We start from the raw sequence: 27,797 nt of genomic DNA, 5'->3' as shown, positions 1-27,797 counted from the left end.
GTACTCCTCGAACGAGATTACTTGCATCTCCTTGGCTTTGTCTCCCTGCCTCACATGAATGCTCACCAGAGGCCGCGGCATCCAGGGGCCATAGCTGCTCCACACCAGCTCCTCCAGGGGATTGCTCTCGTTGAGTTGCAAGCCAGCGGGCCATTCGCTGGCGGGAAGAGTTTTGATCACGAGCTTGGCTGCTTCCTCGCCGAAGGCCTTGTGCCTCTCTTGGTTGAGGAGGTTGCACAGGTACTCACTGGGATATCGCGTAAGGTAGCGCAGTGCCTGGATCAATCAAACTCTTCAAAGTTGTTTTCTCAAAAACCAAAAAGCAGCGCTAGACTTGCCTGAGCTCTCCACCATCTTCGATGGTTTGCGCTGTAATTCAGGAGCTTGCCGTCGAGCCCCACCGTTGGTTGCATTGCCTTCCATGGCTCCCCCCAGAAGCTACATAGTTTTCAAAACAACAATGTCAAGAAAAGCAATAGATATCAAATTCTCACCTTGGAACCGGACCATCCCATTGATCCCCGCTAAACTCCTTGATAATTCCCTCGTCCCAAGCCTCCTTCTGCGACGAAAGTTGCAATGCCCTGGCCATGCACTCCTCGGACGCCTCAAGAGCAAAGTAGCATGACCAGCGAGCGTGGTTGGCTCCTAAAGAAAGACCAGCTCTACCTGGTAAAAGGAATTACTCAAGTTAAGAACCTGTGCATCCTTCGTGCCTGGCGCCGTGGTAGTCTTTGGTGATGAAAACCCGGCCTTGGATCAGTGCCGCTCCAAACATCCCAGCCATGGACACCATGTCCGATCCAACTCCAACAGAGTCCCGCGTCTCGTCGTGGTGCCAAAAAGCCAGTAAAAACCTCGCGTTGCTACAGTTTTCGGGGTGCTGGTGCAACCATAGCTCGCGTTGGACGCGTCGTGTTAGCGGGAGATTATCTTCATCACCGCCATTCGCCTGTAAGAACCAAACGAGAGAAAGAACAAGTGTTTCTCGAATAAGTTATAGCTTCTAAAGAGTCGTACCCATGGAATAGTCGTCTCTGGAACATGGACGCTGTTAAGTTCCTGTCCTTGTTGGAGAAATCCTTTGAACCTCCAGGATGGATCTTCGCGGCGATCATACGTCGCTTTAGCCTCGGTGACTTGCCTGCAATCTTGGATGTGCGGTGCATTGATCGTCGCCTTTCTGGAACTCGATCGGTCATCCAACTCGCTGCTCCACAAGTCGACAAGAAGCTTGGCTTTGCTCGCCGCAGCAGCGGTCGCAGAAGTTAATCCCGCAGTAGTCGTAGCTGCTGTATCCTGTTTCATCCAGTTCATTCGAAAACCGATCAGGACAACCAAGTTCAAAGACAATATCCAAAACAGGAGCCCTTTGAAAGAATCCATCTGGATGGTGGTGAGTTTCTTCTTTCTTCTTTCTTCTTTCTACATCGGGTAGAGGCTTTCTAGACTTGGTACGGGAAAACGTGACAGAGTGCGAGCACCTAACTAGACGATCACACTTGGTATGCTCAAAACATTCCAGTAAGGACGAGGGGACGACGAATGTGTAAGGAAAGAAAGTGTGATGAACTTTCAAGGCCAGCAGAAGAAGTGTGAATCAGATAGATGGATATGACTTACTGCGTTTGCGATCTAAGTAACTCCAAGCACTGAAACATGTAAAACAGTGTATCAAAAAAAGTTACTCAAACAAAGCACTACTTACGAATTCAAGAATTTAAGACGAAAAGATACTTCCATCTCAAGCCCTTCAATCGTCCGCAGCGTTTTCTCCGAGCGTTTCACTTCTCTGAAAGAACCTATCCAAGTCCGGAAGAACGCAAGATACTATTTTTCTTTCGCATAAACCTTAAAAGCCTTGGACACAAAATGACAATTAAAAAGTTATTACCATCCCCATCGTCCAAACAAGCCTTTCTTCTTCTCTTTGAGACGAGCTTCCAACGACGGGAACTCGATGGAATTGATGGCCGTGTCCAGGAATATGGGACGGCAAGGGACGGCCTTGAAAGCGGGAGGGACTTGTGAGATTCGCGGTGCCGCGCCAGGCGAGCCCAAGGCTGACTTATACTTGTCCAGCTGAGAAAGAAGATAGTTATCCTGGAACAAGGAAACCAGCTCAAGCCAATGCAATCGAATCGAGAGAGCTACGAGTACCTTTGATTCCGCGAGACTCAGGGAGGAAACTCCTTCTTGGGCTTCTTGTTGCTTCTCGAGGCTCTGCATCACACCTCGGGCATGGGCCAAAAGACTTTCACTTCTGCATCGGCCTATAAGCTCCTGTATTTCTTCCACCAGGGATTCGTTCTTCTTCTGAAGCCGGAGCGCGGACTCGGCATGCTCACGAGCACGCCCAAGCAACGCAAATGCTTCAGCGTGTTGGCCTGGGAGGCTATACGCTTGTGCGAGATGAAAGCATCTAGAAAATGCAATCGGTCAGTGGAGCAAACTATATGCTTAAGCGCAGGCTTGTTACCTCTCAGCGCGGTAGAGAACCTGGCTCGCAGACAGCTCCAGGGCATACTTTTCTTCCTCGTCCGTTTTCTCTCTTCCAGATGTTGCCAAATCCGTTAGCTCCATAAGGTTCTGCAGTCAAGAGAGCGTTAGCCATCTTTCCTTGCAGCTCGCAGAAGTACTTACAGTGTTTAAAGTATCGCAGAGTGTCACGATCTCTTGAAGCGTTGCAAGATCCTGCTGCCGACTCAGCCGGCTCTTGGCTATAGACAATTGCAGTCTGGCACGCTCGATCGTTCCTGCAAAAATCAAGCAGCTAACAGCTTTGTCCAGCCCGATCAACGAGTCCCGCAAATTGTCAGCATTTCCAGCTGTTGCCAGGTCCTCGCGTATGTTCTTCCTCGCCTCTTGATAACCTCCTAGGATTTTCTCGTACAGTCCCTGTTTTTTCTCCGCTGTCGAGGAAGACCCAAGCTCTCTTTCAAGATTTTGAACTGTAACATCAGACAAAGAAGATGAGAACAAAAAATAAAGCAATGTCTTCAACGTTAGACTAACCTTTCAAGACACAAGCTCGTGTCTTGATATTATGAACTGGGAATTTGTGTCCTAACCAGGTGACACAAACTGTTGAGATCTCTTCTTGTGTTTTGACTTCTACCATAACAGCCTGCAATGCTTAAGAGTCATAAACAATACTTCAGAGTTGTAAAGGTCGTACCTCTAATTTACCATGCAGTTCCCGGTCTGATTCATCCTCAGGACCTTCCGCATCGTCCATCTGCTGGAGAGAATGCAAGCAATGGCGAATGTTTTGTTCAATTTCTTCAACACGCTGCTTGTAAAGGATCTGATTGTCAGCGTCTCCATACCGTCCAAGTTCTTCGTAGATGATCCTGTTTCACAGAGATAAAAAAAAAGAAACATATTCCACGTAATCAGTGCCTTACCGAGCATTCTTGAACTTTCTCAAAGCAAATTGCCAGTTCCTCTCGGCATCTACAAGAAGAAGTCCCCTCAAGTAGGAAGCATACGCCTTCCAGTCAAAGAAAAATGAGAACTTGGAGAAACGAGAGACTGATTCCTTACCGTGGCCTCGAGCGCTGTCCTAGGATTCGCTTTCTCGTTGCAAAGAGACTCGAGTAAATCTGCCCACTTGCAGGCTTTTCTCAATCGTCCAAGCCAGTGATAGCGCCCTTTCCCAGTTGGAGCTTCTTCTTTGAGATGCATAGCTTGGCTCCAAGCTCTCTCGGCCAAGTAGAGGGCAATGTGGAGATGCCTGTCAAGAGAAAATATATCTTGAGCGCGTCAAGCTCGTCCTCTTAGCCTCAAACCTGACTTCCGAGACGTTGGCGACTCCCAGAGGCTTCTTCACGTATCTCCCCCGGCCGTGAGTAAACTTGACCGATTTGTACAGCCGCCGCAGCCGATTCGTGCAGTACTCCTTGTAGCGCTTGTAATCCTTGTGGCGCAATCCATGCTCCGCTTGCGAAGCATTGATCATCTCCAGCACTGGCGAGACCACAGAGAGAGAAATTGGCACCGAAATCGCTCCGATCTACTCGCGACTTACATCCGAAGGAGAATCCCTGCCGCTGCGGCTGCGCTGCGCCTGCCGCAGCCTCCACCTCCATCGCACTCCAAGAACCCTAACCCCTGTCTAAGCAAAAATGCCGTAAGAAAATAAGAATATTCTCCATGTAAGGAGAAAGAATATTCCAGCATTGACCAGCGGTCAAGATTTTTTATTCCAGGCAAATCCTCGCTGGGAGGAAGAATAGGCGCAGCGCAGCCAGCAATGTTTGAATTTCTGTGCACACTCGTCCAAGGCCTTTTAGAAGCGTTTCTTGGGAGAGAAGAGGAGAGGGATTTTCTTTCTTTCTTCCTTGGCCTTTGATAGAGCTCGCTCCTCCAAATGAAGGCGGAGGCCGCCATGGAGGCGGCGGGCGCTCCTCCTCCGCCAGCCGCGATCGACAAGGACGACGACGGCCGCCCCAAGCGCCAAGGTATGCGATGAGAATCCACGGATTTCCAGCGTTCTTGGAGCCTTGTTTTGATTTCCATTCCCCCAAATCTTCCAGGGACGGTGTGGTCGGCGGCCGCTCACGTAATCACTGGCGTGATTGGATCCGGGGTCCTCTCCCTGGCCTGGAGCTTCGCGCAGCTGGGATGGATCGCCGGCCCGATTGTGCTGCTCATCTTTGCTTATTTGACTTATTACACCTCGGCCTTGCTAGCCGATTGCTACAGGTTCCCGGATCCCACCACTGGGAAGCGGAACTATCGATACAAAGACGCTGTGAAAGTCACATTGGGTGAGTGTTCTTGTTCTCTTCTCTTTTAGTTTTTTCTTCCAATGGTCATTTTTTTCCAACCTCTTTGTTGTCCTTGTAGGGAGAGTGGAATTGTGGCTGTGCGCGCTGGCTCAGTACAGTAATTTGGCTGCCACTGCGGTGGGATACACTGTTACCGGTGCTTTGAGCATGGCGTAAGTGTTTTTCTCTTTCAAGCGTTGAATGACTGATTCGTTTGTTTCTTTTTTCTTTCGCAGAGCAATCGCTCGAGCGAATTGCTTTCACACCAAAGGCTCGAAAGCGTTGGGATGCGGTGTCTCTGTCAATCTGTACGTGACGGCCTTCGGGTTGATCCAGCTCGTTTTCTCGCAAATCCCAAACTTCCACGAGCTATGGTGGCTTTCGTACCTTGCGACAGCCATGTCCTTCACGTATTCAACAATCGTCTTGGTCCTGGGGCTGGCGAAACTTATAGGCATGTATGTTTTGGATTTTTATTTTTATTTTTTTTATTTTTTCTCGCGACGCATATATCAACTCTACATGAATTCGCAGGAAACGGTCGTGTTTCTGGTAGTCCTGGTGGTCTAGTGACGACCCCGGCTCAAAAGACTTGGGCGGTGTTCCAGGCGCTGGGAAACGTTGCGTTTGCCTACTCTTTTTCAATGATTCTGATCGAAATTCAGGTAGCCATCACGACAAAGCTCTCTATCCAACACACATCTCATGTTTCTTAATTCGACAGGACACGCTAAGATCAACACCTCCAGAGAACAAGACAATGAAGAAAGCAACACTCGTTGGAGTATTAGCCACGACTGCCTTCTACATGTCAATCGCCTGTGTCAACTACGCGGCCTTTGGTGATTCTGCTCCTGGAAACTTACTGAGCCAAGGCTTCGAAAAGCCTTACTGGCTCATTGACTTTTCAAACGCTTGCATCGTTCTCCACTTGGTTGGAGCTTACCAGGTAAGGATCAATGTAAGAACTCTCCTCTGAAAACCAACTTGGCATGGAACTTCCATCAGGTGTACAGTCAGCCTCTATTCGATTTCGTCGAAGCCTGGGCACTGGAGAAATGGCCACACAGCGCTCTCAACACCACTCACAAGATCAAGCTCCTTCACTGGAGGTACTCCACCACGCTCTTCCGGCTCGTCTGGAGAAGCCTCTTCGTGATAGCAACCACAGTGATAGCCATGGCGATCCCCTTCTTCAACGACGTGCTGGGTTTGCTGGGCGCGATGGGCTTCTGGCCTCTCACCGTCTACTTCCCGATCCAGATGCACATCAAGCAAGCCCAGATCAAAACGTGGTCGATGCGGTGGCTCAAGCTCCAAGCCATCAGCGCGTTTTGTCTAGTCATCTCCATCGCCGCGGGTATCGGATCCATCGAAGGGATCTACCAGGACCTCAAGGCTTATACTCCCTTCCACGCTAATTTCTAAAGAGCGCGGAGATTTCAATTTAGATGTGCTAACTTAATTTTCACTTAACCTCTGTCAGTCGTTGAAATGTTCCTGTCTGCTTGTTGAAAGGGTCCGCCTTCTGTCAGTGTAATGGAGCTTGAGCAAAGAATATCTGTGCTCATCACTGGAGCCGGTTCTGGAATTGGTATAGCTAAGTGTTGGTTTTGATTTGATCTGTTTCTCTTGTTCTTTTCTCCAGGCAGGGCCTTGGCTGTGGCTCTTGCTAAGAAAGGTACAAGCATATCTGTGCTCGATATTGTTGAGAAAAATGCCCTGGAGACGCTTGAGATGGTCAAGCAGGAGTATGAGAAGCTGCAGGTTGAAGACAAACCTTCTACGATATGTATTCGGTGTGATGTAGCAAAACCAGGTAAAGCATAGCCCCAATCCAAAGCAACTTGTCTTCCAGCTCATTTTATTTGTGATTAGAACAGATGAGATCTCGTCCGCATTTGAACAGCACATCGCCGTCTTCAAAAGTCTGGACATTTGCATCAACTGTGCTGGAGTAGCTCATACGAGTGATTTCATTGACGACGAGCAGGGGCTTTGGCGTCGACTTGTCGATGTCAACCTGAATGGCACAATAGAGTGCACTCGACTTGAAGTAAAGAATTTTGCCTTGTTTTGCTACTTTTGTAAGCAGATCCTCTCTTGTTTGCTGCAGATTAAGGCCATGAAATCCCTTGGTAAACCAGGATGTATCATAAACTTTGCATCTGCCTTGGGACTCTATCCAGCACCATGTGCACCAATTTACGCTGCGTCCAAAGGTTTGATTCATGAATGGTGAAAAACATAGAATTCCATTTTCTGATATGATCTGTGCACAGCCGGTGTTGTCATGCTGACAAGATCACTGGTGAATCTTCGAAGCGAAGGAATCCGAGTAAATGCTGTTTGCCCTGAGGTCTGATCTATATGCGTATCCTATGTCTGCAACATAGTAACAGGTGCTTCCTCGTTTTAGTTCGTAGACACACCTATGGGAAACCTTTTACCAGTTACCATGATCGATGCTGCTGATGGCTTCATTCCAATGGAGAAAGTTAACAATGGTGAGCCAGTTTTAAATATGTGATTGTCAACAAACAGAGATTTCAGGAGTGCTTGAGCTCATTGAAGACGAGAGCAAAGCTGGATGCTGCCTATGGATAACTCAAAGGCACGGTGTCAAATACTGGCCTTGCAGTGAGGAAGAGCAAACCTACTCGGATGAGACTATTTGTATTTTTGGGAGCTAGCCTCATATTTGAGAGTATGCACATATCTAGACTCCAAATTGACTATTCCTTATAGTGGTCATTCATTTATAATTTATATATCGAGATTATAGAATAAACAAAAATATACTAGAAATTTTATAAATTACAAACAAAATGCAAAATTGGTTAAATGGTAAAATATTCTAGGATATTCAAGCATATTTTAGGTATATCCACTACCAAGCAAACCAAAAATAATTTAAATAATAATATAAACATAAAACATTATCTTGAATAACTTGGCACAAATAATAGAAAACTTCACACAAATGCAAATGGACAACCTTATATCTGAGATATTGCAGTCATTGACATGGAATCTAGATTGTAGGCCACCAGAAAGTAAAGCCACTTCTTATAAAAACCTTTCGAAAAACCTAGAAATAAATTCTTCCTATTATATCAAATGAGGTGTCCACAAAATTCCATTATGTGCTATGCCATCGTCATGCTGGGTCCCAAGGCATGAGCACACTGCTAGTGAAAGAATCACATAGGGCGAACGTTGAAAAGTTGCCCGACTTCAAATCAATGAGAACGATAGGCAGAACTTGGTCCAGATATCCCTGAGACATGTGCTTGCTTCCGCGCTGGGGAATGGAGGCTCAGATCACAGAGGTAACAATTGGATCGGGAAGTTGTTGTCTGGAGGGAAAGCTGCTGTTGATCCGGCTAACTTCTTCTCGAGAATGCAAGACGAGGCGAACAAAGCATCCAGCTTGTCGCCGGTGCTGCGGTGTTTCAAGAATTTCGTCCTGGACAATCCTCACACATGCCCAGTTACGATTGGCAGAACAAGTATCGGAACGAGCACTAGAGTTTTTTGGCGTGCCTGACGAAACAGAAGCAGGCGGCGCTTGTGGTTTTGGCATATTCGGTCGACCACACTTTCAGGGACTCTATCAATGGTTCGGGCTTGGAAACTTCAGCAAGTCTGACGCAGAGGCGTTCTTCCGGAATTGTTGCCTGACCAACGCACAACGAGCGGCATTCAACAACAAGATCTGGGACGAGCTGTTCAAGCACACACAAGCTGCTCTCCCTCGATGCTAATCACAGCAGCGGAGTTGGGACTGGGGATGGAATGGGGGAAAGTGGCGTCGCGAATGAGACAGGACGCCGTGTCTGGTCTCCTCGCTCGTCTTGCTCGAAGCAGCCCCGACTACACTCGTGGTGATGCTGCCATGGTTTTGGACGAGCTTGTAGCCAGGGATGACTTGATAGACAAGCTTGGCTCAAGCTGAAGCTCAGGCCAAGATTAATCCTTTATTCGCCGTGGCATCTACTGTGTCCATGATTCTAACAAGTAGACATTGCCATGCCGCTAGATTGTGCCTGTGGACCTTGAAGCCCATCGTCTGTTTGAAGCCAGTTGAACGTTCAACATTCTCTTTAGCTGTAAATATGGTCATACAGTCAACTGTCAACGTTCAACTGTGAGCATTTTAAACTATAAAGAAAGCCCTAAGAGCCGGCATTTAGGGTTCTTCTTGCGCGATGCCGAGGGTCCGGACGAGCAAGGTCGAGTACCCGGAGGGATGGGCGGTGATCGAGGAGACGCTCAACTCCTTCGACGGCAAGATGCGCGAAGGTAAGCAAGCTAAGCGCCGCTGAGATTTCGGCTCCCCGCGAGGATGATGAAAATATTATCCCTTGTTGTGCTCTCTCTTGCGCAGCTGTGAATGAATCCGACGACGGCAAGAGGATTTGCGAGGCGTCGTGGCCGATTTTCAAGATCGCGCACCAGAAGAGCCGCTACATATACGATCTCTACTACAAGAAGAAGGAGATTTCCAAGGAGCTCTACGACTTCTGCGTCGATCAGAACTACGTGGACAAGAACCTCATCGCCAAGTGGAAGAAGCCCGGCTACGAGCGGCTGTGCTGCCTGAGATGCATCCAGCCCAGGGATCACAACTTCGGGACCAACTGCCTGTGCCGGGTGCCTCGCGAGAGCAGGGAAGTGAAAGTCCTGGAATGCATCCAGTGTGGCTGCAAGGGTTGCGCCAGTGGTGACTAGAAGGCACGGCAAGCAAGCGATCTAGAAAGCACGCGAGGAGAATGATCGCTACTATCACTGTAAATCGCTACTGGCTGCCTCCTTCGCTTTTAAATAAGAGCGAGCTTAACTTTGTGTTCTTCCTCGTTTGCTTCCTTCTCCTTTTCCTTCTCTCTTTGTGCTCACGGCTTACAGGTCTTTGAAGCTCCCCTCCAAGCAAGCTTGGTGAGTTCCTGTGCTTTGGACTTGGTTATCTTCTCACTTTTTTCACTGCTTTTGTAGGGTTCTTGAGAGGATGAGTTCTTCCAGAGCTGGACTTTTGCTACTGTGTGTCTGGTTCGTGGTCGTAGCATGCGTTTCCAGGAATGAAGCGTTCGTGGGCTACTCAGAGGTTTCTTTAGCTACTGCTGGTACTGGTGCCAGCAACCAGAATTTTCGAGAAAACGGTTTGTCCAGCGATGGGTTGTCAAGATCTGGCCTGACCCTCTTGATTGTTGTTACAGTTTCTCTCTTTGAGCGGCCAGAGTGCTTGCTTTTCTCCACCGAATTTGGGGTCTGTATGATTTTGCGCTCTCTTAAAAATTAAACTGGTTTAAGAAACAGGAGATCGAGGTCGAGCTTGCAACCACAGCTGCTCCTGAGACAGTATCTTTCATCAAGGCAAGTAGAGGAGATTATATCCCGAGTGCACTTCTAAGTTTTGGAGTTTTGCCGCAGGATCTGGTTGCCAAAGGCACATACAATGGTTGTAGTTTTTATCGAGCTGAACCACCTGGTGATACATATGATCAAGGTAGCATAGTTCCTCGGAAAGGGTATTGTTTTGTAGTTCACTGCTTTGGTCTGTTGATGCGAAAACGAAAACATGTAACAGGTATGCGCTTGTACAAGGTGGTTTATTCTCGTGCGGAAAGCAGCAGGACGTCGACCTGCCTGTTGAGTCCAGATGGAAGCACACCAAAGGAACATTGTCGTTGATCACGGTAGGCTTTCTTTTTACTTCCGTCTCCTTACTAACCAGCTTCGATTTTCAGCGCACAAGCGAGTTTTTCTTCAGTCTCGAAGACCACCCGGAGTGGGATGGCAGCTTTTCCGTATGGGGAAAGGTAATTCTTGACTTCGAATGGCGACTATTGTGATGCCTACCGTATCCCGCAGGTAGCTAGTGCCTCGGGCTTCTCCGCGTTGGAGCGAATCGCGGCCCTTCCCACGCATCAAGAAGTCCACCCGAGCGGAACTGTTATGAGAATACTCTCGAAAGAAGTGACATTTTCCCTGGCTCTCAAACCGAGCCGAGACAACTAGACAAGACGATCTCATACCGAGACAACCGAGACAAGACGATCTGACAGCGAGAAACTAGACAAGATTGGAAACAGAGACTCAAAGCTTGGTCTTAACTTGGAAACGAATCGCACTAGCAGCGGCAAAAACTTATTGAGACGCGGAGTCGTCGGCTCCACTTATTATTGGAGATCTTCAACCGTGACGATCACGGAGCAGCAGCGGCAGCAGCGACAACCTCCTGCCATGCCGGTCGCGACGAGATCTTCTCCCACCACGCGCTGACGTTCTTCTTGGAGGTGACGACGTCACCCTTCTTGGCCACGTTGATGAGATAGTGGAGATACGGGACGTGCGAGAGGTCGGCCAGTGAGAAGAAGCTGCCGGCAAGGTAGTCCTGGGAGGCGAGATGGCTCTCGTAGATGGCCAGCACCGAGTCGAGCTTCTTGAGGTTGCTCTCCACCACCTCCTGGTCCGGGGTGAGGCCGCGGAACTTGGAGAAGACCAGCTGGAAGACGATGGTGGAGATTGGGGGGTTGAAGTTCTGGGACTCCACTTCCAGCCACTGCTCGACCAGTGCTCGGTCCTCGGGGGTTTTCCCGTAGAGCGGCTCTCCTTTGGGAGACAAGTCACAGATGTAACGGGAGATCGCTCGGGATTCTGCATTTTGGGGGAAGAACTTTGGCCGTCAGGGATTGAAATGTCTTCCGAGTTACTCACCGAAGAGGGTCAGGCCTTCGTTCTCGAGCACAGGGATCTGTCCGAAGGGCTACGCACAGGGAATGTGAGGAAAGGATTAGTTTTCCGAGATTTTGGGAAAGATATGTACCTGTTTGGCGAGGAACTGAGGGTGCTTGTGCTCTCCGGTGGCCAGATTGACGGGAACCAGCTCGTAATCGAGGCTCTTCTCCTTGAGGGTGTAGAGGACCCGGCCAGTGCAAGTTGACATGGGAATGCCATAGATCTTGATCGCCATTTCTTCGAGATCTGGTGCAAGAGCGAGCGGATCACAAGTTCGTCCAGCACAAAAGTGGAAGCTTGCGGCGGTGACAAGAACGACATACCTTCTCTTCCACAACTCGCTAGATATTCTTCCAGGGAGGGCCTCTCGTTTATAGCAACTTTGGAGGACCCACGCAGCCTGGGTGTGCATTAATGCAAGTTAATGAATTTCGAAGAGGATCTAATCAGAGCATATTCTATGCCCAATTAAGAATAGGTAGGATATACTTACCATATATTTGGATAGAATATATTCTAATAAAAAAAACAGAGAGTGAGAGAAAGAGTTTATAATTTATAAATGGAAATGCTCAATGATGACATTGCACAGTAGTTATAATTGTAATTATCAAATTTTTTTAATCATTTTCAAGAACCAGGAAAGACTTAAGCTCATAGAGTCCAGATACGTTTAGTGGTGTTTGTAAATTTTTATATATCGCAATAACAATTGGGATTGGGATTGTAACTTTCAGAACAGTCTTGAAGCTCATTCAAGTGGAGGAGGATATACCAACCCTCATGGAAATAACACAACATTTAGTTATAGACATTGTGGTAAATCATATAGTGTTAAATTACATGTCTATAGAGTTTTAGTTTTATATATATATAGTACATAATAATTTCTCCAAAGATCTCTCCTTGTATTGATAAATATATCTATATTATATTGTATTGTAATTTTTATCCAGTATAAATACATGAGCATTCCCAACATATAGTTGTCATTTCTACGGTGAAATAATATATTTATAGATCGAAATAAGCAGCTGAAATAAATCAATGCAATCTAATCTATGAGTCTTTCAATACCACGCCTGTAAATCTCGTGCCAATGTTTCCTGGCAGCCTCTGAATCCCCAGATGCAGCACAGGCCGCAAGACCAACAGCACAACAGCGAGCATTCGCGAATGAGAAACAAGGCGACCTTTGCATGACTTTGAAGGCTTGCAAGGCAGGCCCTCCTTGCCCGTTTCCAACATACGCAAGTATCAAAGCTGTCCACGAGAAAACGTCTTGGAACTTCCTCTGGTTGAAAATGGTTACAGCATCCAACAAGCTCCCGCAGCCGGCATATACTTCGATCAGGCAGCTCGTCAGGTATGTGCTCGAGTCAACTCCATACCTTGCAGCCGCTGAATGAATCGCCATGCATGTCTCTAGAGCTCCAACCTTGACACTCTTGCCATCCAGGGCCCTGGCCTCTTCTTCCTCTGCTAGAGCTTTGCAAGCTCTCGACGCGGCCACAAATGCCCGAGCATCTACAGCTTTCCTTTCCTGTTCGAACAGCTCCAAGGCGGTTCTTGCCTCGCCACTCTCGGTGTAGCCCAGCATCAGGGACGTGAGAGGAACAGGATGACTCCGCGTCTGGCCGAAGACATGGCGAGCATCAGCAAGGCTCCCACACCTTCCATACAGATCCACCAAACTGCTCAGCAGAAACTCATCACAGGCTTTGGCTTGCTTGAGAGATTGAGAATGCAAAGCCATGCCTCTCTCGAGAGCAACGAGTTTCACACGCCGGCCTTGAATTTCCGTCCACGTTTCCCTGGCTGCAAGCTTGCTGCATGCCTTGAACGCGGCCGCGAAAGTTAGAGAATTCGGCTTGCAGCCCTCGAGATGCATCTGTGCCAGTGCCTCCAATGCCATCTCCTCGCCACCACAGTCGGCATAGCCAAGCACCATTGAAGTCCAGGAAATCACGTCGCGACTGATCATGCCATCAAAAACTCCAGCCGAGCTTACCAGGCTGCCAGACTTGGCATACATGTCGACCAAGGAGTTGGCAACAAAGATATCAGTGTCCAATCCAGCACTCCGAGCGTATGAGTGAACCGCCATGCCCGTCTCTAGCGAGTGGAGCTTAACAAGCCTCAAATCTCCATCCTCGTACACTCTCTTGGCAAGCTCCTTCTCCGCTAGGCCCGAGCAAGCCTTGAGCACCGCAACCAAAGTCCGACTTGTCGGTTCACAGCCTCTCTCTTTGACCATGTTTGAGAAGAGATCCAGTGCTTTTCCTTCCTGGTGGCTGTTCACGTAGCCAAAGATCATTGCGTTCCATGCCACAACGTTGTAACGAGCGAACCTCTTGTCGAAAACCATTCGAGCGTCAATGAGGCTCCCACATTTGGCATACATGTCAATTAATGTGCTCACCACAAACGGATTCATATCGCATCCAGCTATGGACACTTGGTGATGGATTTTCTTCCCGGCTTCTAGAGCGCCATAGCCATGACTCGCTGCCAAGCCAGTGCAAGCCCGCAAAGCAGCAACGACAGTCCGGGAATCTGGAGCAACTCCTTCGGCCTGCATAGCAGCAAACAATCTCAATGCCAGCATTTGCTGGCCACTCGCGACATATCTCAAAATCAGCCCAGTCCAGGAGACGACACTGGTGACTTTGTCAAGTGCGTTGATAGCATCCACCATTTTGTCCAAGTGGCCGCAAAAAGCGTTCGCCCTCATGCCATATCCTTGGAAGATCCCTGTTGTGAATTGTACAAGTATCCAAGCATATCTCTTAAATCTGGAAGTTTTATTGAGATTACAGTGTTTGACGTGAGCTACCTCTCTCCTCCTGGTTCTATGGTTGTATGGTTCTAGTGGAGTGACTGAAATGTCGCCAAATGCAGGATAAGAGCCCCTTATATGTTAGCAGTAATTGACGCCTTTGACCATCTTGTTCTTGCGTCGATCAATCACCGCTAGTATTACCATTTCTACTGTGAGCACCACTATCAAAACAGCATCCGCCAGGGCTACCACCATGTTTCCCCGCTTCCAATCTGAATAAAAACTATACGCTGGGACTACAAAGCTCAGCGTGGTAGAGATGAAGAGGGCTCCAACCATTGGTATGAAACTTACTACTGAGGACTTTGTCCCACCTTCTTCAACCTCCTCCTCCTGGCTAGGCACTGGGACTTCTTCCACAAGCCTGCAAACTGATGCCACCGCCGCACAAGCATGCCCCATCGCTGACAAAACTTGCAACGCGATGAACCACGAAGATGTGGGTGCCAGAGGACTCAGTGCGGCACTGATTGCTCCGACAGCAACGCTGATCAGCATGCACCACCTATAGTGGAAATAGGCAAGAACTCCAACGGCACCTGAGCGAAAACTCCTGTTGAGCAAAAGAAAGCAAGAAAAGTAAACCGCTTACCTCCTGTAAGAGAGCCGAGCACAAGCAGGATGTACAGGGCATCAGTGAAGCAAGCGAGTCGCCAGTATCTAATCGCAGAGTACTGCTCACCAATCTCGAAGTTGTCCATGTAGTGGTAGCTCCAGCGATACCCATGGTTGGATCGACAGCTCGGGCGAGGGCAATCAGCGCAGATCAATGTTGGAGGAGCAAGCGTGAAATAGGCGGTGTAGAAATACAACTGGCTGGACAAAGTGACCAAGCATGAAACAACACTAAAGAACCACCACAGTGGCCTCATGGTCGTAACCCTTCCACCCATCCTTCCAGAGAAGAAACCCTAAAACCTCCCTAAAAAACCCTTTTCTTTTGCCCCAAACGTGACAGTTGTGCCCTTGTTAGGGCGAGACACGTAAGCGCACGCCTATCCCACATGCGAAGGCGCAGAGTCGTGCCCGGGCTAGAGTATATAAAGAGGGGTGGGGGCAATTAAAACTCATACCTTTCTCGGCCTTTTGGTTAAGATCAAGTGTAGTATCTGTTCTTATCAGTTTAATAGCTGATATGCGGCCACGTGTCCCAACGCTATTAACCTAATTTTTTGTGGGAGGATGGTCACCGGTAGCTTGCTACCCGACGTGTTGCTTTGGCCTTACACTACCGCCTTAAGCCCAACCCCCCAAATTTAAACCCAAAAAGAAAAACATCTACGTAAGTTCGTTAGTATTCAAACAGTGCAGAGTTTCTACTTATCAACTGTTTTTCTTGCGGAATCAAACAAGATTCTTAGTAATTATTAAAAGTCTTGTTAAAAATAGTTCGAAAATGTTATGGAATTTTGTCCTTTCTATTTTGTGATAACCAGGTAGCCATCCTCTTAATGGCTTCTTGGTTAGTTTCAGTCCTATTGGCAATAATTTCATAGGCACCAGTTTCCAAATTCACCATTTGCACTCGCTGTTTCAACAAACCTTTCCCAACCGTGACCAGTTTCTTCAAATTCTCCAAGCTCGAGTTGTCAACTTCGCTAATGCTGCCCTCGAGCTCAGAAGTCTGTCAAAAAGAGAAAAGCCAGATTCACAACCTTTTCAAACTCGACTTTTCTATCACCTGAATCCGAAGGAAGTTCTGCTCGCACACACCAAGCCGGAAGAGCGACGAGATGGTGTGGTCGACCATGTCGGAGCTTGCGTTAGAGAAAATGTTGATGATTGGAGCCCCGTTCTGATGAACCACCCAGCCAAGAGGCCCCCATGTTGCTATCTCCTTGGCCGTGTAGCTCACGGTTTGATTGCCACAACCCAGAGAAATCACCAGCAAGTCCTCGAATTTCTGATAAGAGTTTACAATAAACAACGAGAAGCTCCATTAGTTTAATCTATTTACCTCGAGCAGTTTAGTGCCTACTAATCCTGGATCCTGAGCTTGTGAATCCTTGAGAGCTTGAACAATCGCTATAAAAGTCTGTACATAGATAGAAAATAGTTGAGCAAACGGAAAAAAAACTGTGAAAAATTACTGGATTGTTTGCGGCGAGGCCGCCATCAACCAAGTTGAATTCCTGTCCTGTAGGCATCTTGAAATATTTTGGAGGCAAATAAGTTGGAGCCGCAGTGGTGCCCCGGACAACATCTCGTAGAAACGCATTCTTGGTTTCGTTTGTTTTGGCCTGAAAGTCTTGAACGTCTTTTATCAGAAGACACAAATTGCAAGGACAAAAACCTCTGAAGTTGCGAATAACACAGGCTGCTGGAGTTTAGTGTCGAAGGTTGGAATGACAAGAGGAGCGAGTGTGTTTCCCATCTTCAAGTCGCCAATATACTCGCGTAGGAGACTCTCCAGAGGCTTCTCGGAGTACTTTGGCCCGAAGAATCCAGCAGCGCTTTTGAGACTGTCAAAGTGAGAGTCAGCTCGAAATATTTTCTATCAAAATAACAAGGAGAACGTACAAGTACTGCGGGAATATCTTCTGCGCATTCGCAAAGTAAAACCCAGTGACCTCTTTCGCCGTGAACCTTGGCCGATTGTCTTTGCCGGGAGTCCCCAGCATTGCAGCGATGATCCCTCCAGTGCTGGCTCCAGCGATGGTGTCAAAGTAATCCGCGAGCCTGGCGCTAGGACCATCTAGCTCCTGTTTCGGAAAAAAAGAGAAAACACAGAGAGACATGAAAGTTGATGCTTTGACTCTGCTTTTTTTCCAAGAGAAACCTGTAAGCACTCCTCGAGGTACTCTAAAATCGTTGCGGGAATAACACCCCTCACTCCACCGCCATCGATGCTCAAGACACACTTCCTTCTCCTGCTTGTTTCCATGAAACTCCTGTGCGATGGAAGATTCTCCCGAGAGTAAACGGGCGGAGCTGTGCCAAGGAATGGATCATACTTATATTATTTAGGATCCGTGACGCATTTGTTATGTACTCTTTATAAATGCGAGTCGTGCTTTTGAAAAGGGACACTGCAACGTTTGCCTCGTCAATACACTAAGGATAAGCGTCTTATGGCATACTGATCTCAAGGTGTACACCTGTCTGTTCGTAAACCTCAAAATGCATACGCAATTGGATGCCTTGCGTAATTCTGTACGTCCTTTGATTTATATAAATAACTAACTTATTCTAGAATTGAGTGGAGCAGAGATTAGGAAGGAATTTTTCCGATCGTAACAGTTGTAAGACACGGCTGCACGTCCCACGTTCGAACGGGTAAGCTCAACTGTACCCTACACGTCCCACGTTCGAACGGGTAAGCTCAACTGTACCCTAAGTTACGCTCTTGAGACAGCCGGATTGCAAGCCTGGTTTTTGTTGATCATGTAGCTTTCAGCCTAAAAATGTAAATTTGCAAACCTGCGAATGGCCTCCCCGTTGGTCTCCATGCCCGGCCGAAGGTCGTAAGAGCCATTGTGCAAGTTGACCCGCTTGACCGGCTCCTTGATCAGCTGCCTCCCAATCTTAACCAGCTCCGCAAGGTTGGCTGGCTTTGAATTGTCAACTTGCCCAGTCGCGTTCTCCAAAGTGGACGTCTGACCACGAAATAAACTAAGCATTTCCCAATTCATGCATACGATCTCTCTTACTTGGATTCTTAAGAAGTTTTCCTCGCACAATCCGACCTGAAAGAGCGCCGAGATTGCATAGTCCACCATGTCCGAGCTCGCGTTGAGGAGCATATTCGTTATTGGCGGTCCATTGCGGTGCGTCACCCAGCTCAAAGCACCCCATCCCGCGGCTTCCTTGGCGCTGTAACTCACAGTTTGGTTGCCACAGCCAAGCGATAATACCAGCAAATCCTCAAATCTCTGGAAACCATATACCTTTGCAAGTTGATTTATATCGAACACTACGATGGATTACCTGGAATATTGTTCGCGGGGTCATGCTTCCCTCACCCTGAGATTCTTTGAAAGTTTCCACCATAGCAAGGAAGGCCTGGAACATTGAGAATTAGAAAGATTTAGTGATACAGGGTCAAGGTGGTGATGTAACTGGATTATTTGCGGCGAGGCCTCCATCCACGAGATTGAAGCGTGTTCCTTCGGTCGTCTCGAATTCCACGGGCGAAAAATACGTTGGAGCGGCGGATGTTCCTCGGGCAACGTCTCTCAGAAACGCATTCTTGGAAGCATCAGCAATAGCCTGGTTTCTTAAGTTCTTGTTAGAAAACCATTGCATATGAAAATAATCTAGATTCCTTTTCTACCTCTGCAGTAGTAAATATGACTGGCTGCTGTAGTTTGATATCAAAGGTTGGAATCAAAACCGGTACCAGTGTATCGCGCATCCTCAAATCTCCAACATAAGATTTGAGTATTCTCTCTATAGGATGGGCTGCATACTTGGGACCAAAGAGACCATTTGCAGCGGTAAATCTGGCAAGCATACGAAAAAATTCACGAGGAACTAAGAAGTAAAAAGACATGATTTTTACATGCTCTGAGGAAAGATGGTACTCGAGTTCTTGAGGTAAAAATCAGTTATCTGTTTGGCTGTGAACAGGGGTCTTCCTTGGCTGTCGGGAACTGCGAGCATCAAACACATTATCCCTCCAGTGCTTGTCCCAGAGATCATATCGAAATAATCTGCTATTCTCGCATGCTCTCCATCCAAATCCTGATATGATCAATCCTAACAATTGAAACAAATATTTATCCAAATTTTACTTGTAGGCATTGCTCGAGGTGTTCCAGGATCTGGCTTGCGATCAATCCTCTCACCCCTCCTCCATCGATGCTCAAAACTCTCTTCTTGGAGCTCCCTCGATTATCACCCATTGATCGCTACTAATGAGCTTATACTCTCCCAAGATTATATCCAAAACCACCAAGGCTGTTATAAAGCGAGTTTCTTGCCAAAAAATCTATTCAATTACATTAAGTGTGTTTAATATTAAGATAAGCCAAATATCTTTGGAACTTTATGTCCTTAAAACTCATTTTGCCCTATTCTCTGTTCTAAGCAGAGCTATGGGAAATCGCAGCCTTCGTCGGCGGCACGAGGATTCTCTAGCCCCCCTCGCCCCACTCAAGAGCGATTCGGACAAGAGGTCAGTCTCACGGATGATTAGGCGGCGCCGCGGCCCCCGCCTCCTCGTCACCGCATTGGCGCTCTTATTCGCCATCGCCGGTACCGCAATCGCGGCCTCTCTGTGCGCCAGATTTCTCCTCTTGAATGCCAACAGGCTTGGAAGGCAATGCAGCAGTGGGATTGGCCCGCGACAGGAGTTGAGTTTTGGGATTGTGAGCTGCTCCGACGATCTGAGCACCGTGCCGCACAGATCGTTCCACGGGATGATGCAGCTCGTGTCTCCCAACAAGCAGAGATACGCCGCGATGCATGGCTATGGCTTCATTGACGCCAGTGACGTTCTTGACGCTGAGAGGCCCCCGAGCTGGAGCAAGATCAAGGCAGTTCGCAAGCATCTGGGGAGCTACGACTGGATCTTCTGGAACGATGCCGTAAGCTCCATCTTTCTCCTTCCTCCATTGATTTTTTCGTCTTTGGCTTCTCATAGTTTCCTTCCAGGACTCTCTCGTGACGAACTTTGCAGTGACGCTGGTAAGTCTCGTTTGAGATCTCAAAGGCACTAATCTGGCAGACTAGGAAGAGGTGGTGAGTTCCACGCTTGGAGATGTCAAGTATGAGGACAGGCCAGATCTTATCATCACGCAGGACGTGACGGGATTCAATGCAGGCGAGTTTTTTTTACATTTGTAGTGTCCTTTCGCTTACACTCTTTGCAGGGATGTTCTTCATTCGTGACAGTGCGTGGAGCAGGGACTTTCTCACCCGGTGGTGGAACCAGACATCGCATATCAAACCGTTTGGCGAGTCCAAGAGCGGAGACAATGATGCGCTCAAGTTTCTGATTCAGTCTATGCCCGCGGAGGAAAGGCAAAAGCACATCCACGTTCCTCGAATGCAGTGTTTATTCAACTCTTACCTCTGGATGCCTACCTGGAGAAATGTGTATCGACTTCTGGTAATGACGAGAATGGTGTGGAAAGGTAAGAGCCGGTTTTGGAGTTCTTTGAGTCGTCTGATATATTTCCTTCATCGTGACGTGAAGGTACTTATTCCACTGGAGACTTTATGGTGCACCTTGCAGGAGTGGACAACAAGAAGAGGTGGATTCATGAATTTCTTAAGAGGGCAGAGACATCTCACAAGGAGCTGCTGAACTTATGGACCATGACATGGTTATAGACATCTCCCGAGTTGAGGATCACGCTCGGAAAGTTTGGCTGGTTGACAGCGTTAGGGAAGCCTTGAGTCTCCAGACACAAGCCGGCATGCTTGGAATAGACAGCCCCGCCTTTGCCTTCGATCCTCACTATCTGGTTACCGGAGTAGAACTGGACTCCTGGCTGGTTCGTCCAGATTTCCATCTTTCTCGTGCTGACGGGATCTTCCAGGGTCACGGCGTGGTAAAGTCCTTCGTCGTCTCGAACGGTTTTATCCAAGGCGAAGTTATGGTCGTATCCTCCAGGGACGGACTCAATGCGGCTGCCGATGCTCATCGGCTCGAGGAAGTCGAACGGCGTTTCCGCCACTGGAGCAATCTCTCCGGTGGGAATAAGCAGAGCATCCACAGGGGTGTAGTGAGAAGCCAAGATCTTTACCGTGTGGTTAAGGATGCTCCCGCTGTTATGACCGGCGAGGTTCCAGTAGCTGTGATGAGCCAAGTTCACCGGTGTCATCTTGTTCCGGGTCGAGGCGATTAGCTCCACTCTCAGCTCGTTTTCGCCAGACAAGGTATAAGTTACAGTCACGTCTATGTCGCCAGGAAATCCTGCAAGGCATTTTTTTTTTTTTGTTTCAAGGTTCTTACTCGTCTCTGCAGGTCTTTACCTTGCTCGGTGTTGTAGCTGTACAGGAGAAACTCGACAGACGGTGAAGAAGGATCCTTTGATGCTACTCGAGACCGCCAGAGTATGTTGTTATAGCCGATAAATCCTCCTGTGATTTGCTCTCTCTCTCTCGTTAGCCCTTTACTTTTGCGAGATTTGAAGACAAACCATGTAAGGTGTTGTTATGATCGTTGCCCATCAAGAAGTACGTGGTGCCATTGAGAGTGAACCTGGCGTCTTTGATCCGGTTAGCAACCCGGCCGACAATGGCACCAAAGTAAGGTGACGTTCCATCCTGGTGAGAGTTCTGATAATAACCTTGCAAGTTTTTCCAGGACTTACCATGTAAGGTTCTAGCGAGTCAAGCCCCAGGACGATGTCCACATCCTTTCCTGTAAGTCAGGACAAAACACTTGAGTCCAAAGACGACCAGACTGTCGCGACAGAGATTGGCACTCTGGACAAGGAAAAGCTTGGAAAAACTATAAAAAATAAATAGAGAAAGCAGGACTGATTGGATCAATCAATCATTCACTCCTTGACGCTTGCCTGTTCTTGGATCGAGCATTGTGAGAGAGGTGATCGTAGCTCCCCAGTCAGTGATGCGAAGCGTGGTGGTTCCAGCGGTCAGAGTGTAGAGGAGCGCTCCGCCTCGTCCCCACGCTTCCACGGTCACTGCCTCGTTCTCCGCCCCTGGATTTGTCGCCAATGCCGTGAGCGCTGCCACAGCCGGCAACAGCAACATCGCAAACTTAGCCATTTCGCTCTCGTCCAAACGCGAGTCCCAAATTATTTCAAAGAAGGGCGAATATTCGGAACTTATCCTTAGCCATGTTTGATCTTTCAAACCAACGTTAGTTCATTCACTAAATTCAGCGTAGACTCTTCGTCGCCATTCGCATCTAATCTGGGACAATCAAGAGTGGATATTTCTATGGAATGAATTATATGACATTGTCTAAGCCATTGTCAGAAGAGAGAGGAGAAATCTTTCATAGAGCTTGGAGGATCATTTGTTGCAGTCTCTACTTGATAAAGAAAAATGAAGCAATACATGCTAAAAATCTTGTTAACATAAAAATAACAAAAGCTGTACTTGTTATATTTAAAGTTTGACTAGACGAAACTTCATCCTCAATTTTATTATTTCATATTAATTATATTAAAAATAATATGTATAAAATTCAATCATTTAATCTTTTGATTCTACAACTCTATTTTAGTTTTAGAGGTAATGAAATTTAACCTATTTACTAATTTTTTTTAAAATTATGGTGTTTTAATTTCTAGTCACAAATATCAACTGAAAATAATCACTAGCTTAAAGACAAAATTTTAAGATGTATAAGCTTAAAATGAAGTTTATCATGAGGAATTGTAAATAAATTATAAGAATATTAGAAAAAATAAAAAACACCTAATTTTTGTTTTCATTTTTTCCCTATAAAATATATAATATGAGATATAAGATATATATCTCCCACATTATATTAGAATATAAAAATTTTAACTCACCTTGGATACTTTATTGTTTTTATTTTTGAAATCCTTACTCTATTCCAAAAGCACAATTCAGTGTAAAGTTAAATGTGATATTGATGTTATAGTGCTTCCAGAAGACAGTATTTATACTTTTGATTTTTGTTAACTTATTTGGCATCCGCTCTCAAAAGTTCATCCCATCTATTTACACTATAATAAAAAAAAGATAAACTCTACTACTTAGAATTAGTTTTATTCTTTAATTAGCAGTGGGCTTTTTAAATCAGAATATGATTGTAAAGTTTAATAACACCATTTTATATTTATTTTAGTAAATAAATTAATTTAATTTCTTAAATGATTTTAGTAAAACAATAGGTATCATATCTCCATAAAATGTTTTTTCTGTTATTCATTTTACATTAATTTATAAGAGAAAATTCAAAATTTATAATATTTTAAAAGTTATTCTCTAGCTTTGGATATAAAAATATATTAATTGGTATATTTGTAATTGTATATTTTTTTATATCCATAAAAATTTTAAAATTATAAAATATGTATGAGAGTGAATAATGAAGTTGAAATTCTTTAAAATAAAAAGTAAATTTTATAAGGTATATATGTCAAATTTTGTACATATAATAAATCAATTTTTAAAACAATTAGCATTTTATATATGAAATATGTGAGAACAAAATTATTTATTAAGATTTTACACAAACAGATTAAAATAAAAATGGTTGAACCTACTTAAATAGTGATAAATGTTAATAGATCTCTAAGCAATTGTGTCTTTGTTGATGTGCTAATGGACTTGTTGATTCTAATATCTTCATCAATTCTGAATTTACTTTGTTAACAAAATTATTTATATCACCTATAATATTTATATATATATATATATATAGACACACACATATTTATGTATGTGCATGTGTGTTGTATATTTTAAATAATATATATTTAATTATCTTCCTTTTTATAAATCTTGAAGTGTTTCTTAAGAGTTTTACTTTTTCGTATCATTTATATATCTAATTTGTTATAATGACAATATTCCTTATAGCAAAAGTAAAATAAAATAGATAAACATTTTTTGTTAAATGTTTTTTGGTACTTAAATTTTTTAATGATTATTCCCATTCTTCCTCATTATATCAAGCTGGTAAGTGAATAGATATTAATGTGTACCTTGGAAAGAAATCTCTATGTTGTCTCTGAACACAAGAAGAAAAAGTAATTAATTTAAAATTAAACTATAATTTAAATATTTACATGCTCAAAGATTTCATGAGGAAAAAAGGTGCTAAAAATAAAATTACAAAGAGAGCTCTAATGATGAAATACATAGCCATAAATCTGGTAGACCAAAAAAATAAAATAAAAATACATTTATTTAGTAGACATAAATATAGGATATGTCAGTGAAATAAGGTTTAACTTACAAATTAAATATCTGCTTATGAATAAAAACTGAGTTGTTCATATTCATTTAGATTAATCTCACTTAGCAGCTATTGAGCTATATTTTCCTCTAGTCTTGGGCATCTTTCCTCACCCCAGAGGTACCATGCTGTGAATGAAGACACTCAACACTCCATGCAAGTATGACTCACTATTTTCCTTTAGCATTTCTATCTTGGCAATTGCTTCATCAAAGTTTGGAGCCCTCCCATTCCACCAAATTGCTTGACAATGTTTGCTGGCAGCATCTTACTCAAGTCTTGCATACTCTTTCCTTTGCCGAGGTCCCCTTTCTTGTTGAGCTTCAGGCCTTTCATCTGTTTGGACATTGTTTTTACATGATTCACCATCTGCTGGACGTTGTCAACACTGGTTCCCGAGCCCTTAGCGAGTCGGAGTATACGAGATTCCGACAAACTGGAGCTGTTGCGTTCTGCAATTCAATGGTTAGCTTTGCATTCGAATCAGAGGCAGAGTTTGAGACCACCTTCATTTGTCATAGAGTCAAGAATTACTCTGTATTTCCTAAACTGTTGAATGTCAAAACTCTGCACATTTATGTTGTTGAATCCTGGAATCATGGACATGAGCTGCGCACACAATCAGAAAAATCAGTGGATACTTTCAAGATTAGTAAGATCTCAGCCATTATCATACCTGACTTAGAGATCCCATGCTAGTAATGTTCTCAATTTGATCGCACAAGAATTTAAAACTGATGTTTCCATCCGCCAGTTTTTGCACCAACTCTGGCTGCAATTCACTTGGAACAACCTCTTTGATTTTGTTAGCAAAACCAGCTATATCTCCCATGCCTGGAAAAACACGTTGAGTCGAATCAGAAGTCTATTCCAAGTTCCAGATGGGGAAAAAGAGAGATAAACTTACCGAGTAATCTGCTGACAAAAGCTTTGGACTCGAAAGTTTCAAAAGCGTCTGCCTTTTCTCCAGTTCCCAAGAAAATTATAGGGCTTTTTGTTGCAGCTACCCTGGCAATTGTCAAGATTTTAGTATATCACATCATGTCTACGAAATCGAACTAAAGGAATACTTACGCACTAAGAGCGCCGCCACCTTTTGCATGGCCATCTATCTTGGTGATTATAACAGCACCGACCTTAGCGCTCTCTCTAAAGGCCAGTGCTTGATCATTCGCAGCTTGCCCAATGCTGCTATCCATGACGAAAATGATCAAGTCGGGGTTCTGTAAAGTTCGAGAGCAAATGCTAAGTATCCTCGTTAATTTAAGCCGTTAAAAAAACGAAGAAAACTTACTGTAGCAGCGGCAAGCTGGCGCATCTCCTCAAACAGCGCATTCTCTTGTTTGTGTCTTCCACTAGTGTCAAGAATGATCAAGTCGTGCTTTGCGTCGGCGAACTTCCTGACGCCCTCTTGGGCAATCACCACCGGGTCTGTCTCCGTATAGCTTCCGTAGAAGGGGATCTTCACCTTCGTGGCGTTCTGCTTTAGCTGATCGAATGCTCCAGCCCGGAAGGTGTCCGCGCAGACCAGAGCCGGATTAAAGCCCTTCTTCCTGTAGTGAAGAGCATACTTGGTGCACGTCGTGGTCTTCCCACACCCTTGCAATCCCACGAGCATGACGACGTTGGTTCTTCCTTTTGTGGGAGTAAACGATGGCTTTCCAGCGTCAAGCATGGCACGGAGTTCATGGAAAACAGCCTAGAGATAAAGATTAGATCATGAATCATTGAATCGAAGGAATGGTCACCTTTTGGATGATATGTCTCTTGTCATGCCCGGCCGCGAGCTTCTCCACCGATTTCCTTACGTTTGAGGAGAGCGCTTGGACCAGCTTGAACTGGACGTCGGCTTGGAGCAGTGCGTGGGTGATCTCGTTCACGCAAATCGTGAGTGCCTTGTCGTCGATTACGGTCGCGGTGTTGAGCCTCTGGATCGCGCCAGAGATGCGGCTGCCGAGTTCTCCTAGCACCATTGTCGAGTAAACCCTAAAAAAGCCCAGTTAAATACTGAATCAAAAGGGCGAAAAACCCTAAAAGGGCGTAGTGATCCTGTTCTCATCCACTCTCGATCGAGGTAAGAATCCGATCCCAAGCGCTCTGGCGCTGGAGTATTTCTAGCATTGGGATGATAGCATTCTTCCCTCCGATTGAAATGCACGGCCCTCCAGGAAAGAAAGAAAGCATTTGGTCGCTCCGGAAGCTCTTGCCAGTTCTATTTTTTGAAAAACGCTGGAAGCATCCTATTCTACTCTTATTGTTTGGCCTTTCATGTGATCATTGGTTCTTGTACAGCTTGGACCCAAAAAAAATGGAAGATGAAAGCTCTGCTAGCATGACTGGACTCCATCGTCAACAGTAGCAGGAGCAACTTTTCTCATCAACTTGGGCCTCACCTCCGCACGGTAGAACTTGGCGGACCTCAAGCTGAGAACCACGGCGATGGCGCACCCAAACAAACAGGTAGCGGCCATGACGAAGAAGGTTTCGCTGTAGCACTTGGCACCGTGGCACAAGAGCCCGGCCTCCAGCGTGTCGGGGCCCCGGTATCTCCTGGCTTGCCGATCGTAAAACACACCCGCAACTTCCACTGATAGGACGAACGTCCCAATCCCCTTTGCGATGTTTGGGAAGCTCTGGAGAACTCCATAGTGCTTGAGCCCGAAGATCTCCGCGATGATGGTCGACAGCACCGCCCACTGGCCTCCGGTGGCGAGGCCGATGATGATGGAGCCGATGTACAGCGCGCCGGGAAGGCCCAAGGCGATGAGCAAGTTGCCGAGCGCTAGAAAGCCGACCACCGCAGCGAACACGAACGGCCGTCCAATGCCAAACTTGTGCAGGAGTATCTCGGACGCAAAGCCGCAGCCGATTGCTCCCAGGAAGTCCCAGATGTTGAGGAGAGCCACGAAGATGTTCATCCTTGCGGTGGAGTATCCCAGGGAGTCGCTCAGCTGGCCCAAGTTGTTGTAGAAGGTGGACACGGTTCCCAGGCCGCAGGAAGTCGCGATGAGCATGAGCCACATATCGATGCTCAGCAAGGCGTGGACGAGCCTGTAGTCCTTACCTCTCGCCGGGACTTGGAACCATCTGCAGCTGCCAGCGCCGGAAGCTTGAGAATGGTCGACGACTTGCAGAGCACTCGGGGTGGAATTCATATCCGCGAGCTGAGCTTCAAACTTATCAGTTGGCGGTGGTGCGTGGATGCTTTCAAGTTGCTCGACAGACTTCTCAGTTGGCGGTGGTGTCTGGATGCTTTGCAGTTGATCGACAACACCAGCACCGTTCGAATGTGATCGAAGCTCAGCTCGGACAACCAGAACAACCGGAGGTAGGACGATGACCAGCATCAACCCGAAGAACACCAAAGGCACCGAGTCTGGAAGCCTGCTCGGTATGGTCCCCTCGATGACTGTGACGACGAGGAGATAGCCCGCCAAGGCAAAAGTGGTGATGAGGAACGAGTTAAGAATGGGCTTGTCGCTGGGCCTCTCGACGACAGGCACGGGCCCGAGGAAGAGGCCAAGCAGCAGATACAGGAACGTCGGTAGCAGCCCCAGGAAGAGCAGAAAGGAGCGAGCGTGGAACTGGAAGAAAG

At 46.3% G+C, this 27,797-nt stretch overlaps 14 protein-coding genes, 1 long non-coding RNA gene and 1 other non-coding gene across 16 annotated transcripts in view; 7 read left to right on the top strand and 9 right to left on the bottom strand.

Annotated features, from left to right (window-relative positions):
• Positions 1-1,818: 1,818 nt before the first annotated feature.
• Positions 1,819-4,104, bottom strand: LOC9654984 (signal recognition particle subunit SRP68). The gene is made up of 10 exons (XM_024668750.1): positions 4,031-4,104; positions 3,792-3,969; positions 3,547-3,736; positions 3,408-3,493; positions 3,179-3,353; positions 3,016-3,127; positions 2,644-2,951; positions 2,480-2,589; positions 2,161-2,422; positions 1,819-2,103 (listed from the first exon to the last, which is right to left on the bottom strand). Exons 1-10 carry the CDS (start codon positions 4,089-4,091, stop codon positions 1,891-1,893), a joined length of 1,695 nt encoding a protein of 564 aa, XP_024524518.1. The 5' UTR covers positions 4,092-4,104; the 3' UTR covers positions 1,819-1,890.
• A 120-nt stretch (positions 4,105-4,224) lies between these two features.
• LOC9654983 (amino acid permease 3) lies at positions 4,225-6,252 on the top strand. Its single transcript, XM_024668751.1, has 7 exons — positions 4,225-4,463; positions 4,539-4,772; positions 4,852-4,945; positions 5,009-5,226; positions 5,307-5,437; positions 5,497-5,721; positions 5,781-6,252. Exons 1-7 carry the CDS (start codon positions 4,373-4,375, stop codon positions 6,198-6,200), a joined length of 1,413 nt encoding a protein of 470 aa, XP_024524519.1. The 5' UTR covers positions 4,225-4,372; the 3' UTR covers positions 6,201-6,252.
• LOC9654982 (15-hydroxyprostaglandin dehydrogenase [NAD(+)]) lies at positions 6,211-7,543 on the top strand. The gene is made up of 7 exons (XM_002964621.2): positions 6,211-6,366; positions 6,421-6,591; positions 6,656-6,828; positions 6,889-6,994; positions 7,055-7,131; positions 7,192-7,279; positions 7,326-7,543. The coding sequence occupies exons 1-7, from the start codon at positions 6,312-6,314 to the stop codon at positions 7,463-7,465; spliced, it is 810 nt and encodes a 269-aa protein (XP_002964667.1). The 5' UTR covers positions 6,211-6,311; the 3' UTR covers positions 7,466-7,543.
• Positions 7,544-8,963: 1,420 nt separating this feature from the next.
• Positions 8,964-9,625, top strand: LOC9654130 (protein BUD31 homolog 2). Its single transcript, XM_002964620.1, has 2 exons — positions 8,964-9,077; positions 9,163-9,625. The coding sequence occupies exons 1-2, from the start codon at positions 8,984-8,986 to the stop codon at positions 9,504-9,506; spliced, it is 438 nt and encodes a 145-aa protein (XP_002964666.1). The 5' UTR covers positions 8,964-8,983; the 3' UTR covers positions 9,507-9,625.
• Positions 9,626-9,658: 33 nt separating this feature from the next.
• On the top strand, positions 9,659-10,807 carry LOC112344306 (peptidyl-prolyl cis-trans isomerase-like). Its single transcript, XM_024668753.1, has 8 exons — positions 9,659-9,710; positions 9,768-9,931; positions 9,989-10,038; positions 10,089-10,145; positions 10,203-10,300; positions 10,360-10,468; positions 10,520-10,591; positions 10,644-10,807. Exons 2-8 carry the CDS (start codon positions 9,781-9,783, stop codon positions 10,788-10,790), a joined length of 684 nt encoding a protein of 227 aa, XP_024524521.1. The 5' UTR covers positions 9,659-9,710; positions 9,768-9,780; the 3' UTR covers positions 10,791-10,807.
• Positions 10,808-10,854: 47 nt separating this feature from the next.
• LOC9654129 (glutathione S-transferase F9) lies at positions 10,855-11,949 on the bottom strand. The gene is made up of 4 exons (XM_002964225.2): positions 11,834-11,949; positions 11,599-11,756; positions 11,490-11,538; positions 10,855-11,429 (listed from the first exon to the last, which is right to left on the bottom strand). The coding sequence occupies exons 2-4, from the start codon at positions 11,743-11,745 to the stop codon at positions 10,978-10,980; spliced, it is 648 nt and encodes a 215-aa protein (XP_002964271.1). The 5' UTR covers positions 11,746-11,756; positions 11,834-11,949; the 3' UTR covers positions 10,855-10,977.
• A 615-nt stretch (positions 11,950-12,564) lies between these two features.
• LOC112344402 (pentatricopeptide repeat-containing protein At3g12770-like) lies at positions 12,565-14,244 on the bottom strand. The gene has a single exon (XM_024669057.1). The coding sequence runs from the start codon at positions 14,242-14,244 to the stop codon at positions 12,565-12,567; it is 1,680 nt and encodes a 559-aa protein (XP_024524825.1).
• Positions 14,245-14,295: 51 nt separating this feature from the next.
• Positions 14,296-15,263, bottom strand: LOC112344448. The gene is made up of 2 exons (XM_024669235.1): positions 14,945-15,263; positions 14,296-14,891 (listed from the first exon to the last, which is right to left on the bottom strand). The coding sequence occupies exons 1-2, from the start codon at positions 15,243-15,245 to the stop codon at positions 14,431-14,433; spliced, it is 762 nt and encodes a 253-aa protein (XP_024525003.1). The 5' UTR covers positions 15,246-15,263; the 3' UTR covers positions 14,296-14,430.
• Positions 15,264-15,421: 158 nt separating this feature from the next.
• On the top strand, positions 15,422-15,608 carry LOC112344504. The gene has a single exon (XR_002991725.1). It is a non-coding gene; the product is annotated as a U2 spliceosomal RNA (small nuclear RNA).
• Positions 15,609-15,713: 105 nt separating this feature from the next.
• LOC9654981 (patatin-like protein 2) lies at positions 15,714-17,282 on the bottom strand. Its single transcript, XM_002964224.2, has 7 exons — positions 17,132-17,282; positions 16,873-17,054; positions 16,646-16,814; positions 16,443-16,592; positions 16,310-16,387; positions 16,034-16,255; positions 15,714-15,976 (listed from the first exon to the last, which is right to left on the bottom strand). The coding sequence occupies exons 1-7, from the start codon at positions 17,234-17,236 to the stop codon at positions 15,752-15,754; spliced, it is 1,131 nt and encodes a 376-aa protein (XP_002964270.1). The 5' UTR covers positions 17,237-17,282; the 3' UTR covers positions 15,714-15,751.
• Positions 17,283-17,563: 281 nt separating this feature from the next.
• On the bottom strand, positions 17,564-19,196 carry LOC112344401 (patatin-like protein 2). Its single transcript, XM_024669056.1, has 7 exons — positions 19,086-19,196; positions 18,854-19,035; positions 18,692-18,794; positions 18,412-18,561; positions 18,003-18,224; positions 17,773-17,948; positions 17,564-17,645 (listed from the first exon to the last, which is right to left on the bottom strand). Exons 1-7 carry the CDS (start codon positions 19,194-19,196, stop codon positions 17,564-17,566), a joined length of 1,026 nt encoding a protein of 341 aa, XP_024524824.1.
• A 181-nt stretch (positions 19,197-19,377) lies between these two features.
• On the top strand, positions 19,378-20,561 carry LOC9654128 (uncharacterized alpha-1,2-galactosyltransferase C637.06). Its single transcript, XM_002964619.2, has 5 exons — positions 19,378-19,880; positions 19,948-19,980; positions 20,026-20,116; positions 20,166-20,439; positions 20,531-20,561. The coding sequence occupies exons 1-5, from the start codon at positions 19,389-19,391 to the stop codon at positions 20,559-20,561; spliced, it is 921 nt and encodes a 306-aa protein (XP_002964665.2). The 5' UTR covers positions 19,378-19,388.
• LOC9654127 (aldose 1-epimerase) lies at positions 20,536-22,076 on the bottom strand. Its single transcript, XM_002964223.2, has 5 exons — positions 21,822-22,076; positions 21,615-21,664; positions 21,441-21,567; positions 21,274-21,381; positions 20,536-21,214 (listed from the first exon to the last, which is right to left on the bottom strand). Exons 1-5 carry the CDS (start codon positions 22,030-22,032, stop codon positions 20,586-20,588), a joined length of 1,125 nt encoding a protein of 374 aa, XP_002964269.2. The 5' UTR covers positions 22,033-22,076; the 3' UTR covers positions 20,536-20,585.
• LOC112344469 lies at positions 21,076-21,812 on the top strand. The gene is made up of 3 exons (XR_002991703.1): positions 21,076-21,177; positions 21,266-21,554; positions 21,608-21,812. It is a non-coding gene; the product is annotated as an uncharacterized LOC112344469 (long non-coding RNA).
• Positions 22,077-24,391: 2,315 nt separating the features above from the next.
• Positions 24,392-26,175, bottom strand: LOC9654980 (signal recognition particle 54 kDa protein 2). The gene is made up of 7 exons (XM_002964222.1): positions 25,951-26,175; positions 25,497-25,901; positions 25,277-25,425; positions 25,110-25,210; positions 24,879-25,036; positions 24,709-24,811; positions 24,392-24,654 (listed from the first exon to the last, which is right to left on the bottom strand). The coding sequence occupies exons 1-7, from the start codon at positions 26,173-26,175 to the stop codon at positions 24,392-24,394; spliced, it is 1,404 nt and encodes a 467-aa protein (XP_002964268.1).
• Positions 26,176-26,249: 74 nt separating this feature from the next.
• LOC112344489 overlaps positions 26,250-27,797 on the bottom strand; it is a 40,520-nt gene continuing 38,972 nt past the window's right edge. Inside the window, exon 3 of the mRNA XM_024669375.1 lies at positions 26,250-27,772. Within this exon, the coding sequence (XP_024525143.1) occupies positions 26,530-27,772 (1,243 nt within the window). The 3' untranslated portion in view covers positions 26,250-26,529. The remainder of the gene's footprint in view (positions 27,773-27,797) is intronic.

Source organism: Selaginella moellendorffii, unplaced genomic scaffold (genome assembly GCF_000143415.4).
Source record: "Selaginella moellendorffii unplaced genomic scaffold, v1.0 SELMOscaffold_4, whole genome shotgun sequence".
In the NCBI taxonomy this organism is placed as follows: domain Eukaryota; kingdom Viridiplantae; phylum Streptophyta; class Lycopodiopsida; order Selaginellales; family Selaginellaceae; genus Selaginella; species Selaginella moellendorffii.
Note: the sequence above shows the minus strand (reverse complement) of the source record. Positions and strands in the feature narration are given on the sequence as shown.

Excerpts from the sequence above, each read along its gene's own strand:
- LOC112344402 (XM_024669057.1), bottom strand. The coding sequence starts at position 14,244 with ATGAGGGCGAACGCTTTTTGCGGCCACTTGGACAAAATGGTGGATGCT.
- LOC9654981 (XM_002964224.2), bottom strand. The coding sequence starts at position 17,236 with ATGGAAACAAGCAGGAGAAGGAAGTGTGTCTTGAGCATCGATGGCGGT. Across the intron at positions 17,055-17,131 it reads ACCTCGAGGAGTGCTTACAG|GAGCTAGATGGTCCTAGCGC; the intron begins GTTTCTCTTGGA and ends TTTCCGAAACAG. Across the intron at positions 16,815-16,872 it reads AAGATATTCCCGCAGTACTT|TCTCAAAAGCGCTGCTGGAT; the intron begins GTACGTTCTCCT and ends TCACTTTGACAG.
- LOC9654128 (XM_002964619.2), top strand. The coding sequence starts at position 19,389 with ATGGGAAATCGCAGCCTTCGTCGGCGGCACGAGGATTCTCTAGCCCCC. Across the intron at positions 19,881-19,947 it reads GGATCTTCTGGAACGATGCC|GACTCTCTCGTGACGAACTT; the intron begins GTAAGCTCCATC and ends GTTTCCTTCCAG. Across the intron at positions 20,440-20,530 it reads GTGTGGAAAGGTAAGAGCCG|GAGTGGACAACAAGAAGAGG; the intron begins GTTTTGGAGTTC and ends TGCACCTTGCAG.
- LOC9654982 (XM_002964621.2), top strand. The coding sequence starts at position 6,312 with ATGGAGCTTGAGCAAAGAATATCTGTGCTCATCACTGGAGCCGGTTCT. Across the intron at positions 6,592-6,655 it reads GTGTGATGTAGCAAAACCAG|ATGAGATCTCGTCCGCATTT; the intron begins GTAAAGCATAGC and ends TGATTAGAACAG. Across the intron at positions 6,829-6,888 it reads TAGAGTGCACTCGACTTGAA|ATTAAGGCCATGAAATCCCT; the intron begins GTAAAGAATTTT and ends TGTTTGCTGCAG.
- LOC9654130 (XM_002964620.1), top strand. The coding sequence starts at position 8,984 with ATGCCGAGGGTCCGGACGAGCAAGGTCGAGTACCCGGAGGGATGGGCG. Across the intron at positions 9,078-9,162 it reads CGACGGCAAGATGCGCGAAG|CTGTGAATGAATCCGACGAC; the intron begins GTAAGCAAGCTA and ends TCTCTTGCGCAG.
- LOC112344448 (XM_024669235.1), bottom strand. The coding sequence starts at position 15,245 with ATGGGTGGAAGGGTTACGACCATGAGGCCACTGTGGTGGTTCTTTAGT. Across the intron at positions 14,892-14,944 it reads GCTCGGCTCTCTTACAGGAG|GTGCCGTTGGAGTTCTTGCC; the intron begins GTAAGCGGTTTA and ends GTTTTCGCTCAG.
- LOC112344401 (XM_024669056.1), bottom strand. The coding sequence starts at position 19,196 with ATGGGTGATAATCGAGGGAGCTCCAAGAAGAGAGTTTTGAGCATCGAT. Across the intron at positions 19,036-19,085 it reads ACCTCGAGCAATGCCTACAA|GATTTGGATGGAGAGCATGC; the intron begins GTAAAATTTGGA and ends TGATCATATCAG. Across the intron at positions 17,646-17,772 it reads AACGGGGAGGCCATTCGCAG|GGTACAGTTGAGCTTACCCG; the intron begins GTTTGCAAATTT and ends TGGGACGTGTAG.
- LOC9654127 (XM_002964223.2), bottom strand. The coding sequence starts at position 22,032 with ATGGCTAAGTTTGCGATGTTGCTGTTGCCGGCTGTGGCAGCGCTCACG. Across the intron at positions 21,568-21,614 it reads ACTCGCTAGAACCTTACATG|GATGGAACGTCACCTTACTT; the intron begins GTAAGTCCTGGA and ends AACTCTCACCAG. Across the intron at positions 21,382-21,440 it reads TCATAACAACACCTTACATG|GAGGATTTATCGGCTATAAC; the intron begins GTTTGTCTTCAA and ends AGCAAATCACAG.
- LOC112344306 (XM_024668753.1), top strand. The coding sequence starts at position 9,781 with ATGAGTTCTTCCAGAGCTGGACTTTTGCTACTGTGTGTCTGGTTCGTG. Across the intron at positions 10,039-10,088 it reads TTTTCTCCACCGAATTTGGG|GAGATCGAGGTCGAGCTTGC; the intron begins GTCTGTATGATT and ends TTTAAGAAACAG. Across the intron at positions 10,469-10,519 it reads GAACATTGTCGTTGATCACG|CGCACAAGCGAGTTTTTCTT; the intron begins GTAGGCTTTCTT and ends TTCGATTTTCAG.
- LOC9654129 (XM_002964225.2), bottom strand. The coding sequence starts at position 11,745 with ATGGCGATCAAGATCTATGGCATTCCCATGTCAACTTGCACTGGCCGG. Across the intron at positions 11,539-11,598 it reads CTCAGTTCCTCGCCAAACAG|CCCTTCGGACAGATCCCTGT; the intron begins GTACATATCTTT and ends CCCTGTGCGTAG. Across the intron at positions 11,430-11,489 it reads CGAAGGCCTGACCCTCTTCG|AATCCCGAGCGATCTCCCGT; the intron begins GTGAGTAACTCG and ends CCCAAAATGCAG.
- LOC9654983 (XM_024668751.1), top strand. The coding sequence starts at position 4,373 with ATGAAGGCGGAGGCCGCCATGGAGGCGGCGGGCGCTCCTCCTCCGCCA. Across the intron at positions 4,464-4,538 it reads CGGCCGCCCCAAGCGCCAAG|GGACGGTGTGGTCGGCGGCC; the intron begins GTATGCGATGAG and ends CAAATCTTCCAG. Across the intron at positions 4,946-5,008 it reads ACCGGTGCTTTGAGCATGGC|AGCAATCGCTCGAGCGAATT; the intron begins GTAAGTGTTTTT and ends TTTCTTTCGCAG.
- LOC9654980 (XM_002964222.1), bottom strand. The coding sequence starts at position 26,175 with ATGGTGCTAGGAGAACTCGGCAGCCGCATCTCTGGCGCGATCCAGAGG. Across the intron at positions 25,037-25,109 it reads TTTTGTCAGCAGATTACTCG|GCATGGGAGATATAGCTGGT; the intron begins GTAAGTTTATCT and ends GTGTTTTTCCAG. Across the intron at positions 24,812-24,878 it reads GCATGGGATCTCTAAGTCAG|CTCATGTCCATGATTCCAGG; the intron begins GTATGATAATGG and ends TTGTGTGCGCAG.
- LOC9654984 (XM_024668750.1), bottom strand. The coding sequence starts at position 4,091 with ATGGAGGTGGAGGCTGCGGCAGGCGCAGCGCAGCCGCAGCGGCAGGGA. Across the intron at positions 3,737-3,791 it reads GCCAACGTCTCGGAAGTCAG|GCATCTCCACATTGCCCTCT; the intron begins GTTTGAGGCTAA and ends TTCTCTTGACAG. Across the intron at positions 3,494-3,546 it reads GGACAGCGCTCGAGGCCACG|GCGTATGCTTCCTACTTGAG; the intron begins GTAAGGAATCAG and ends TTTGACTGGAAG.